At 49.3% G+C, this 13249-nt stretch overlaps 1 protein-coding gene across 1 annotated transcript in view; it reads left to right on the plus strand.

Moving 5' to 3' along the window:
• Window positions 1–569: 569 nt before the first annotated feature.
• The window catches only part of JAM3 (junctional adhesion molecule 3), a 41820-nt gene continuing 29140 nt past the window's right edge, over window positions 570–13249 (plus strand). Inside the window, exon 1 of the mRNA XM_073320833.2 lies at window positions 570–671. Within this exon, the coding sequence (XP_073176934.2) occupies window positions 617–671 (55 nt within the window). The 5' untranslated portion in view covers window positions 570–616. The remainder of the gene's footprint in view (window positions 672–13249) is intronic.

The raw sequence follows: 13249 nt of genomic DNA on the forward strand, positions 1-13249 counted from the left end.
CCGGGGGTGATTTAAAGGGCCCGGGGCTCCCAGCCACTGGTACCGCCGCCAGAGCCCCCGGGGCCTTTAAATCTTGATTTTAAGGGCCTGGGTATTTAAAGGCCCCGCCTCTCCCCGTTGAGGCCACGTCCCCTGCTCAGGACTCCCCTGTACCAGTAAGTCCGGTAAGTTACTTTCACCCCTGGCTACAGGGGAGGGCTCACTTGCTGATGACCTGGTCCGTTCATTCCCTCTAGGGCACCTTGCCGTGGCCACTGTCGGAGGACAGGGCACTGGACTAGACGGACACGGGACTAGACAGACCTTTGGTCTGACCAGTATGGCTGTTACGGTCTCATGTTCTATTATTTTCTTACCATGGTAAGCAAGTTACAGCCTCTCTTGTAAGCTAGATGGAGTTCCCCGGCTACCCAGGCTCCAACCCACTCGTGTCATGGATACTGTTGCCCTGACAACGAAGCTCCGGCATCCCGTGTCTCCTAGATACTGTTGCCCTGGCAGCCGAGGCCTGAGCAGCATCCTCCCCCCCTCCCCGCCTCCTGCGCTGGGACCCGTCCAGACCGGGAGTGCGCAGCCTCCGGCCCCGGCAGCCAGCAGGGGCTCGGCACATCCCATCATGGCGCTCGGGCGGCGGGCGCGGCTGCTGCTGCTGCTGCTGCTGCCGGTGCTCGGTGAGTCCCGGCCGGGGCGAGGCAGAGAGGCGCCGAGTCTGGGAGATGCTCATGCCCCGGGCTGGGGGAGCGGCCGCGCGCCGCTGGAGGGGGGAGCAGAGGAGGGGGGACCCGCCGTGCCCCGGTGCATGCGGAGGGCAGGGAAGGGGGGATTGGCTGTCCCCCGCTGCATGGGGGAGCAGAGGAGGGGGGACCCCCCGTGCCCCAGTGCATGCGGAGGGCAGGGAAGGGGGGATTGGCTGCCCCCCGCTGCACGGGGGAGCAGAGGAGGGGGGACCCCCCGTGCCCCGGTGCATGCGGAGGGCAGGGAAGGGGGGATTGGCTGCCCCCCGCTGCACGGGGGAGCAGAGGAGGGGGGACCCCCCGTGCCCCGGTGCGTGCGGAGGGCAGGGAAGGGGGGATTGGCTGCCCCCCGCTGCATGGGGGAGCAGAGAAGGGGGGACCCCCTGCGCCCCGGTGCGTGCGGAGGGCAGGGAAGGGGGGATTGGCTGCCCCCCGCTGCATGGGGTAGCAGAGAAGGGGGGACCCCCTGCGCCCCGGTGCGTGCGGAGGGCAGGGAAGGGGGGATTGGCTGCCCCCCGCTGCACGGGGTAGCAGAGGAGGGGGGACCCACTGCGCCCCGGTGCATGCGGAGGGCAGGGAAGGGGGAGATTTACCATGCCCAGGTGCACAGGCTAACAGGGAAGGGGGACCTGCCGCACAGGCTGCAGAGAAGGGGGGACCTGCTGCGCCCCGGTGCACAAGGAGGGCAGGGAAGCGGGGTGGGGTTTGCTGTGCCCATGTGCACTGGGTAGCAGAGGAGGGGGGGGACCAGCTGCCCCCCAGAGCATGGGGTAGCAGGGGAGGGGTCCTCGGGCTGCGGGTCCAGCCTGGAGAGCGGGAGGAACATCCCGGCTACTCTGGGCTCAGATTCCTGGCTGGGCTGGGAACCAATTGAGCAGCCCCCTGGGGCAGAGTGCTCTCTCCAGGGGCTGCCTGTGTGTAGCGCTCCCTGTGCACCCCCTTTCTAGGCTCAGAGGGGCCAGGGACTCCCCACCACAGTATATGCCACTCCGGCTTGGGGGCCAGGGCGTGGCTTGCAGGCACCCTCAGGGTTTGCTGTTCAGGAGGGCTGGGTTGAGAGATGCCCCGGCCTGCCGGGACTGGGGCAGGGCAATGGGGAGTGTCGGTGTCTGTGGCCTTGGAATCAAGATGGTTTTAAGAATATTGATATCTCAGTTGGCCCTCACCCCAGAGGGTGTCAGGAATGCACAGCCTCGGCAGGCAGGCAGGCAGGACAGTAGAGCCTATTCAATCCAGGGCACAGGCCCCTATTGTTTAAGGGGCCCCACATGAATGTTGGCAGCTTTGATTTCAGAAACATTTGCTAATGCAGTTCAGGAATGAGTTTGGGCTCACTTGTCTGGCTATGAATAAAGGCAGGACAGGGTGGGGTGGCAGCCAGTGTGCCTTGCCCTTCCCCACACCCCACCCCACTGCCCCGCTGCTCTCTGCAGACAGCACACTGAAGGAGAAATCAGTATTTGTGGACATGGGTGGGTGCGGAATGCTTACTATGGTACTATCACATCGGCCCTGAGCCCGAACAGACGTACGCATACACACGCTTAACTTTATGTGCTGCCTGCAGCCCTGTCAAAGTCAACGGACTTCCTCACGAGGCATAAAGTTAAGGAAGCACGTAAGTCGTGGCATGGCTGTGGCCTTGATGCCCCCAGAGAAAGGGGGGCAGCTGATTCTGAGACTTTCAGGACATGTTTGATGCCAGTTGAGTATTTGAAAACATAACAGAAGAGGAGATTTAGATGGAAAATTCATAGATTCATAGATATTTAGGTCAGAAGGGACCATCTAGTCTGATCTCCTGCACAATGCAGGCCACAGAATGTCACCCACCACTCCTACAAAAAAAACCTCACACCTATATCTGTGCTATTGAAGTCCTCAAATCGTAGTTTAAAGACTTCAAGGAGCAGAGAATCCTCCAGCAAGTGACCCGTGCCCCATGCTACAGAGGAAGGCGAAAAACCTCCAGGGCCTCTTCTAATCTGCACTGGAGGAAAATTCCTTCCCGACCCCAAATATGGTGATCAGCTAAACCCTGAGCATATGGGCAAGATTCATCATCCAGATACTACAGAAAATTCTTTCCTGGGTAACTCTGATCTCACCCCATCTAATTCTACTCTTAAAACTTGTCAATATGTTACCCAAGGTTCCCCTGAGCCCAAAGCTCTTGGTAACTTTAATCTGTGCGAGGTGGTATCAGGACAAACCAAGGGAGATGCAGCGCTTCCGTCGGCTGTATGGCTGACACAGACAAACCTAAACCATGTGTTTTCACTTTAAAGCCAGACGCTTTTTGGTCTCCAGTATTCCCATTGGAATACCTTAACTCAAAGTCACTGCTTCGTTTAGTCTCAAGCGCATACAAACACATAGGTTATAGAGCACCCTAAGCAGATACTTACCCCTCAGGAGTTTGGGAGCAGTATTCAGGGGACTCAACCTGCGGTTTCTGGTCGCAAACCTTTTGTCTGTGGCTGGAGGTCTTGATGAGTCCACGAGGCGATCTGCTTGACCCAACCCACAGTTCCCCTCTGATACCTGAACAGTTATGAGACATGTCAATCAAGAAAATGTTACATGGCTGACCAAACAGAATCAGTCAGTCAGCAAAAAGCAGGTGTTACAAAAATATATTATTAAAAAAAATAATTGTTAAGCAAGCAAGCAGTCAGTCTGGGAGTTATATTTCCCTAGAACAGCAGTTCAGAAATATATCCAGACTTCCTGTTTTTCACAGATGCTTACCCCAGCATATCAGGGCAGCTGTCATGTCAAGCCCATTTCTGGTGGTACTAAAGCGCCGCCCCTGCTTGCTAAGCTTCTGCAAAGGCCTGGTAAATGCAACAACCAGAATAATTGATAGTCCACCCCAGTAATTGGCAGTGGCTTGGACACCTAGCTGGTTGCTAAAATGCCCTTCTACAAACATGCCGAGGCCTCAGGCTGCAAAACTCAGGTTTGGAGCATTTGGGTACTCGCAGCCAGGTTTAGATGATGGCCACACCACAGTGGCACAGCTACGCAATGGCAGCTGTGCCCTGGAGTGCCGTAGTGTAGCCGTTTCGTACGTCAATGGAAAGGGTTTTTCCTTGGATGTAGTTAATCCACCTTTCCGAGAGGCAGTAGCTAGGTTGCCAGAAGAATTCCTTTGTAGACCTAGCCGCATCTACACTGGAGGCTAGGTCGACTTAACTTTGGTGCTCAGGGCATGAAATTTGTCACAGCTCTGAGCAACATAGGTCGGTCGATCTAATTTTTAAGTGTAGACTCGGCCTTACTCTGTAAGCTTTTTGGGGCAGTGACTGCCTCTTACTCTGTATACATGTAGCACTTAGCACAGAGGGGCCTTGATTTCAATTGTGGCCTTGAAGTGCTACCATAATCTGATTAAACAGTAACAATACAGTTATGGGCACTGTAGAAAATCTGAAGAGCCTGTCTACATTAGCGAAATGTGCACTAATGCAGCTACACCAGTGGAATAAGTTGTGTTGATGCAAGCCCCATTTTACATCAGTGCAATACAGCTACATCAGATTTGCTACACTGGTATAAACTTCTCTAATATAGAGACAAGGTGGGTAAGGTCATAACTTAATGGACCAACTGCTGTTAGTGGAAGAGACAAGCTTTCGAGCTGCACAGTGTTCTTCGTCAGATCTGCTCGCTCATATCCTGGGACTACAACGCTGCAAACAGCTAATATAGACAGGCCTCTCGCTGGAGTTTGAACATTCCATGGTTTATAGCAACGCTTTCTGGAATTCAGATCCAAGTTTGGATTTTGAATGACCCCCCTCAACTCTCTGAAAATTCTGAGGCATTTGGACCCAGAGGTTGGATTTGGACCCATCTTGCATGAAAATATCTGTCTGGATGCTTTATTGTAATCCATTGGTATTTGACTCGACTTATTTTGACTTGGGTTAAGTTTGTTGGTTCACTGATATGTTTGATTCTACAATCATTTATATTTTTAAACTGTGTGGTAAAAGTCTCCTGATGTTTGTTTAATATACAGTCCACCTGTCCCAGAAGCAAACAAGTGCTCAGAGTCAACTGTTGGTGCCAAAAATGGCTTCTTCAAGGCAGTGTTTTTAGCTCTAGTGCTAAACTGGGGTGTGAGTTGCATGTACGGATTTTCTGACTGCAAGTAGTCGCAGTGTTGCTCTATTTTCAACAGGCAATTAAAAAACAGGAGAAACAGCTCATTGAGCTGGACCAAAAGTGGATGCTTGATGACAGGTTAGAAAAAAAAATCTTAGGAAGGGTTTGGTGCTTCCAGTTGAGCAAGGAATATGTTGGCATCGCCACCAAAGTGTAACAGAAGGGGCTGCAAGTTTCATGCACATCCACTTTACAGCTGTTGACAGAGAATGTGATACCAGCAAATTCCCTCTTGCGCTAAATGCTTCTGATGATTATTTTGTTCCTTAAGCACAAGTGGGCTGAAGGAGGAAAATGTGTTTTGTGCAAAGAGAGAAAGCTGCTAAGCGATAATGACCTAGCTGTGAACTTGGGCTGTCTTTACAGACCAGTTTACTTCCCTTGTGGAGGTTGAATTTTGTGTCTCTTGGACCGAACATCACTTTTTTTTTTTAGTTATCCCTTGGTGTGCTTGGGATTTGAACCATGTATATGGCTTGAATGGGCAGCAATCGCTTAAGCAAGTTTACAGAGCAGAATGTTCTTTTGCAGCCCCAGTTTAGCAAACAAGAACAGTAGCTGCTTTACAAGATGTCGGTGGGTAGCTAGGATTCCTTAATTTCCTGCCAATGTGCCCTTTCTCTTTGCTTGCGCCAAAAGGTAGAATGGTCAGCCCTGATAGCTAGCTCTTTTTTCCCCCTGAAACTCATTTGGATTGGTAGAGAGGTGGTTTATTTTGGGGGGGATGGTGGTGGTTGGCGGGGGAGAGTTTTACTCTTGCACGTTGTGTTCTCTGCTTCAGCATTCTTGACAGTTAGAATGGGGGTGGCGGGATTGGTGTGTGCACTGAGACAGAACTGGCCTCCCCGTTGTATATTTAGAGCTAATGCTTCACAGCTGATTGCATCAAACCCTGATGATTCCAGGAAAGTGTGCGAACTTTTTATAAAGCAGAGTCGAGGCAGGGGGAGAATTTCCAGAGAGCACTATGTGCTGTGTTCAGGATCCCAGGAGGCCTAATTCCCTGTGTGCAAAACATGAGCATTTAGTGCAAACCCTCCTCTCGACAGGATAAAATAACTGCTTTCTTTGCATCATCGTTTTACTAGTGCCTGGAGGCTTGTTTTGAAATTGCAGCATATAAAAACAGATGAATTAAAGATATAAAATTAATGAGTGTAATTACGTTTCCAGTCTGTTTCCTCTGTCAACAGGCAGATAAACGCTGCCATCTACTTCCCTGTTGATAAAGGCTGTTTGCTGCCCCATGTGCACTTTGTTGTGGGTATTGGGTTTTGCTCAAAGACAAAAGCAAACGCGTAAACATCAGTAACGTGTCAATATGGGCCCACTTCATCTGGTGAAGGGCACTCCTTTGCAGAGTCTGCCCAGGACCTACGCACCATTTGATGGTTTAAATTGTATTTAAGCAGTATGCATGGCTGAATTTCACCCGCAGTGTTTTGCCTGCCCTCTAGTTGTAGTTCTAACTATCGCTCTACAGGACAAGAAATGCCTGTTGGACTACACGATCCAGACTCTCTGACTGGATATTGGGCGTCTGGCTTTGCAAACCTCCAAGGTCTTTGTTTCCTTCACACCCTTTGACCTAGTTAAACCCCCATATGCACATGATGCTTCCCCCCTCCAGTTAGTTGGAGTGAGAAGGGCTGTCTTGGAGTTCAATTATTGAACAATGCATTCTTTTCCAGTGACTTAACAATGAAAGATTATTGTTTGTCTGTGTCCATTTGGCATGGGGCAGCTAGTAGCTCTCTGAGCTGTTGCTGTGTTGGCCTTTAGGATAGTCGGATCCTGACAAAGTTCTCTTTCTCATTTTAGATAAATGGAGGTCAAGCAGGCGTCCTCCAGAGATAAACTATGGGGGAGGTAGTATTAAAGATGTTTCCTGCAAGAGAATCGTCTGCTGAAGTTCTGTTATCCTCTTCTTTTGCAGTCTCTTCCTTTGATTTTCATGCTGTAAGGAAGCTTTGTATAGCTCTACTGATAAAGTACAGCTGTCTAGCACATAGCTTGGTAGTGCAAAAACATTAAGACAGCTGCATAATAGAGCCTGAAATCTTTAGAAACAGCCTGGCAGTGTGGTGAGTGCGAGCTCTGGAGAGGTTGCTCTTCCAGCTTCTAAAGCACCTGGTCTAAGTTGCTTTCCCACAGCTGTTGGGCCTTCAAGGTAAATTTCATTAGGATTGAAACAGGAGGAGTCCAGATCCAAACTTGACAACTGACTGGAACAAAATCTCCTGAATTTTGCCAGCAACAGATATAGGTGCAGGTTTTATAAGAGCAAACCAGGGTCTACACAGTTCCCTACAGCTGAAATCTAACTGTCAGACTTGACTTACAGGTCCTCAGCGTAAATTTGAAATATTAATCTGAATTACCTTGTGACGCGTAAGTTGCTTCATAGGTGACGAAAATAGAATGATTGTGTTGTGTAGTTTCCTTCCTGCAGGATATTACAAAGTGCTTTAGACAGCAGGTTACAAGTTGAAGAGAAAATAAAGGTTTTGAAGCAATAATGGATGTGGTAGATAAAATTAAATTGCATTCAGATAATGTTCAGGGTCGCACCGTGGGTTGTTTTTTTTTTAAACTCATAAATCCCAGGGATTGCAGAGTGAAGGGAATTCTCTTTCTCTAGCCTTATCCTATCAGTATGCCTGATTATTAGAACACAAATGTAAGATCACCAGGCACAGAGAGACTTCATAAATTATTTAGGTACAGCTGGCCCATTTAAAGACACTTCCAGCTTTAAAGCTGAGTTCTGTGCTCCTTCAGGGATTTGTTGTCTCTCAGGTGTGTATATGTGAAAGGGTAACTGTTCAGAACAGTTGATTCAGCCTTATTTCAAGTAGATCTGCAATGACACATTTTAAAATGTCTATTATTCACCTAGGGTGAGATTTTCAAAGGAGCCTGAGAAAGTTGGGCACCTAACTCCCATTGAAATCTAATGGGACTTTTGTTCCTAATTCCCATAGCCTCCTTGGAAAATCCTAGCCCTAATAAATGTTTGGAACAATTCAAAGCCATTGCATAAACAGCCAGTGTTTAAAAGTGGCTAGTGATTTTGTGGGCTTCAGTTCTTAGATGCCCACTTTTATACACTGTGAAAGAGACCTGGTTTTCAGAGGGCCGAATTTCAGCACTCTGTGAAAATCAGCTCCCTTAAAAGTGTCTTAGTTTGGGCCTTCAAAAATGGAGGCACTCAAAACCACCAGTCACTTTTGCCAGTCTTGGCCAGTGTGTCTACAGGGGTCTAATGAAGTAAACTAGAGGAGTTTGATCTGAAAATACTCAGAGTTTGCTAAATAGATAGCACATTGTATGCTAGATCTCCAAAATATGACACGATTGTTGTTTCATTAGTAATAAGTGATGGGGCAGAGAGGCAGGCAGAGTTGTAGGAAAGAGATTTGTAGAGAGGCCAGGGTTACATGCCAAGAGGCCTTTGCATGTCTGCTAGCAACGTGGGCACCAGCTTGCGTTGCTGAGCTCCAGGGGTCAGACTGAATTAGGTCCCTCCTGAAACCTAACCCTCTTTCCCCTGTTCCAGCCGTCCTGTTCCAATTGTGACATTACTACAGCCACGCATATTTAAAAATGTTTTACAAAAGTGGCTACACTTTTGTATTTCGGCCCCGATCCTGCTATCTGCTCCATGTGGGCAGATCCCCTCAGCCACGCGGATTTGACTTCAGTGAGACTCTGTGCCGTCTCTGGGGTGCTCTCAAGCATAGCCAGTTGCAGAATCGGGGCCATAATCATTTGTGTGTGTGTGCATTTAAAAATAAAGAAACAAACCCCTCCACTTTCCAGGGCAACGGTAGTCTAGTCTGTATTTTGGAATAACATAATGCTAACTTTTAAAAAGATATAATGTCCAAATATTCAGCCAATTCCAAGTGACGTTTGCACACATGTATACACACACCACGGACTGCTCTTCCAAACAACGTATAGTCATACATGCGTGTATATAATATAGTGCATTCTTTGCACTTTTTTTTCCTTTCTGCAAACCTGTAATTTAGAATTGGCTGAGCAGGTTTTAAAATACTAGACCAGTTTTTCAAAGGCATGGTTAAAACCGATGCACACAGTTTGCTCATCCATCTTTAGCACAATGATGATAAATTTTTACTTGTCTGCAACAGAAATGCAAACAGATCCCTTGGGCAAACAGACAGCTAAACTGTACAAGGCTCTGTTCTTTTAGACCAAGATTAGCATTGGTGGGAGGGTGGGGTGGAGTGGAGAATATCATAGCCAAGTTATCAATCCCTGGAAAATAAAGGCCCTAACCCTGTTGTTGTATTACAGTAGTATATAGAGGCCTTAGTCGTGGAGCAGGACCTCAGGACGCTTGAGGCTGTACAAACACAGAGCCAGTCCCTGTCCTGAGGATCTTACAGTCCAAACCCCATTGGAACACATCATGTAATGAAAGCTACACCTGCGTCTAAATTTTTGCAGGATTGGGCTGCAAAATGGGCTGCCACAGAGACTCAGAGGGATCCTTAAGGTAGGTCAATATGGTAGCCTTTGCAGCAGCCAAGTAACGGTAGTGGAAGGGGAGGTCTCCATGAGCCAACTGCCAAGTCTTTGCCCTCATGCCCCTGGCATCCGTTAACGACACTGCACCCTGCTTGTGTGGCATACAGCGAATGGCCTTTTCCAGAGGGGCTTTGGCTGCTTACGGCAGAGGAACCGTTTCAGAGTTTACACAGTTGACGCCTCGAGTGAGGCTGCGAAGCCCCATAGCACACGCCGCTCCTCTGAGATTTATTTTATCCCTTCGAAGGAGCTTGTCAGTTGCTCTTTTTTGTAAAGTTTCCAATCGTTGTGTTAACCTCCATTTCTTTTTTCACACTAAGCCCTGCAAAAGCTCTAAGATAAACATTTCTTCCTCCCAGTGGTATTCCTTTATTGTTGTTGTTTATTTTTTTTCAGCGGGTCTCTGTTTGCAGCAGCCCTGTGATATTGTTTATTTTGTGCCAAACACACAGTTCTTGGGTTTGCTCCCTTTTTGTTGTAACAATAGCCACACTTTGCCTTGATAGCATCCCTGTAGGTGAGGAAATCAAAACACTGCAAACGTAAATAAATGACTGAATCCCAGTGGGGTGGGTAGTATTCCCACTTGCACAAAGGGAGAGAGGTGAAGGTCAGAATATTCAAACTTGGCTGCCTAAAGTTGGGCCCCTACATCTGTGTTTGGGCATCTCAATGAGTGGGCTGATTTTTCAGAGGCGCTGAGTGACGGCGGAGCCACCCGGAATTGACCTCCAGAGCTAAAAGCGTAAGTTGCAAGTGCTTGAGCTAAGGAGCCAATGCTATGTAGCAGGGTGCTGTCAGTCTGCAGATTGGCACAGAGGGGGACCTGTGACACATACACACCAGTGCATTACACCGAGCACCTGCAGCTCTCATTGACTTCACTGGGTCTTCTGGGTACCCAGCACTTTTCAAAATCAGGTCATGTTTTTTGAGGTGCCTAACATTAAGCACTCACAACCACAGTGAAGGAAGGGTGTAATACACAGCTCTAGGAAAGTACAAGTGACTTAGCTAAAGCAAGAGGGGATGGGAGCTATGGATCCGGATTCTCCAATCTCCCTTTGCTAACCACTAAACAACCCCGCCTGACCCTAATGCACCATCAATATCAATCAGGAGTTCTCAATTTTTCCCATATCAGGACCCTTGCCTGCCCCCTACCCTATCTAACTTGGACATAGATGGGACATCCTTTCTGCTGAGAAGTAGAACAGGAGGGCTTCTGTGACCCTCTGACACCTGTTGGCGACCCTGGGCTTGAGACCTCTTGGTATGAATCACAGCCTGTGCCGAGGAATAGTAGGCTAGGCTCTATTCTCAGGTGACACTGGCCTAAATCTGGAGTAACTCCGTTGAAGGTAGTGGAGTCACTCCGGATTTAGAGTAGTGTAAACAGAGAGCAGGGTTCATCCTGTTGTTTGTGGTTGCTGCAGAGCAAACATTGCAACTTCACACTCTTCTATGGGCCAGCCAATAAAGGATGGCAGCTGGGATGGTGTCATTGTCAAAGGAAATTGCACCCATATTGTTTAATGAAATCGGTCCAACTTTCTCCGAACCCAATTGACCAAATAAAAAAAAAAATCTGGACAGAGACCAGAGTTTGAAGCAAGACCCGAAGGCTGACAGTTCTTCACAAGCACAGCTCAAAAAGGTAGCCCACGCAGACCTGGAGAAGGCTGCTCCAACTCGACTTGTTGTCCTAGGGAAGCCAAAATGAACCCGCAGCTTTCTAAAAGCGAAGTAGCATGCCTGCCCAGGGTACCCACAGGTCAAACGGCCAGGGGCGAGCATGTCATCTGAACCAGCAATCAGATTATTTTAGAGGGGAGACTTCCCAAGCCCTAGATGGTAATGAGCCCCCAATCTGGATGGGGGCTGGGTGCGTAACTGTCCTCTGAGTTTTTGCAAGCCTGCCCCTTGTTGCTGGTGAAAGGTCTTTTCTTGACAGCCCTGAATGCTGGTTGCTCTGTTTAGCCACAGAACAAGGACAGCACAGGCCAAGTGTGCCAGAAAATACTTCTCCCACATGCTGCCACAATGTGCCCGGTTCAGCAGGGTGCGAGGGCATATGCCTCCTTCAAAGCACATGATGGTCCCACTGAAGTCAGTGGGGCTAAATGTGCTTAAAGTAAAGCATGTGCTTAAGTGTCTTTCTGAACTGGGACCTGCTAAAAGGGAGAAGGTTACGGTCTCTGCCTCCTTCGTTCCTTTGCTTGTCTGCTGCAAAGGAAGGCGCTAAAGGAAGGAACCAGGAAGGAACCCACGGCTTACATCACACAGGCCAGCAAAACGGCCACTAGATGGCTACAAATCAGTCACTGCTGGCCTGAGTTGCCTTTGAACTCCTGGTCTGGAGGTGAGGGCCAGTGTGTCTCCTTACCATGCCAGCCCCCTCCATGGCAATCGGAGCTCAGCACTGTCTGTTGCTTGTGTCCGGGAAGGAGCTTCCACTTCCCATTGACCGACTGCGAGGAGCCCAGGAATAAGGGGGTGTTGTAGCTCTGCCCACTGAGGTAGCAGTGTGTGGGCCTGCGTCGGAGTGAAATCAGCTACTGAGTTTCTCCATAGCGAATCTCTGCTCAGCCTGGCCAGGGGACAGCTGTCCTTGCCCCGCTGCACTGCATGATTTAATAAACTTCCCTCCCGCTCTGGGGAGGATACGTCCTTTGAAGTCTTGTTTCTTTTCACTGGGAATGGCTTCTAAACCACTCCACCGCCCCCCCGCCCCGGCCTCCAGTGCAGAACTGACTGTGCTCTGTGGCCCAGCCCTGACAGCTGTTCTGGGATTTGAGCTGGCATCTCCGGGGCGTGGGAGGACGTGGGCATTTTACTGGGCACAGGGAGCTCCCTTCACGTTCCAGTGTGCATTTATGGGGTTGCGTACATGGCATGGCCCTGTGGCCCGCTCCCGGAAATACCATGCGGCTATTACTGACTGTTAGCCAGCAGTGAACGGGAGGTCCTGCCCACTCATCAGCGGGAGTTATTGTTCATATGAATTACGGCGGTTCCCAGCAATCCAGCTGGTGGCCCAGGTTTCCTTTTCAACACTCCTTTTTTCTCTCAGGCCTTGTTTGTGCTCAGGAATAGCCTCATTTTTGCAGCTAGTGGCCAGGATAGCGAGCTGGGGCTGATGGCTAAGTTCAGACAAGGGCATTTGCACCAATTCAGTTAATTAGGGTTTACCTTGATGATAAATAACTCTACTAGGTACAGATGACATAGAGCCAACGCCAGAAGTGATGTGGATGATGGTGTTGTGAGTGGCACGATATTAACTGGACATAACATACATACCTGGAACAGGTATAGATTGGAGTGTGTGGGTTGAAGGTTGACTGGAATGAATGGGGGCAGTATTTGCACCAGGGGCAGAATGACCATTCCATTGCTGATTGCACCAGCTTGGCGAGTTACCAGTGGTTCAGACCTCTAGTGCAGATGCGGCCAAAGACTTTGTCTCCTTTATGCCCACTTGTACCTCCCCTCTGAAACCAGCTGGGGAATCCTGGTGAGGCGAATTGATCCACGTGGATGGCTCTTTGGAGCACGTACGCAATGCGTTGTACCAAAATGTTACAAGCTGGATTGAGTCCCACTCAGCGCGATGGCTCCGCCTGCATCACGTATCTCTGTAAAGGGCTATGCTAATGCAATTGAAGGGCTATCTGGCTGTCATGCTGGGAAATTGCTTGGAGTTCTTCCTTGCAATCGAGTGACAAAAATGTAATGACTGCGGCTGCTTGAAAGTCTACCAAGAGCTTTTCAATTCCTGG

This window comes from Lepidochelys kempii, chromosome 22, assembly GCF_965140285.1.
Source record: "Lepidochelys kempii isolate rLepKem1 chromosome 22, rLepKem1.hap1, whole genome shotgun sequence".
NCBI lineage: Eukaryota > Metazoa > Chordata > Testudines > Cheloniidae > Lepidochelys > Lepidochelys kempii.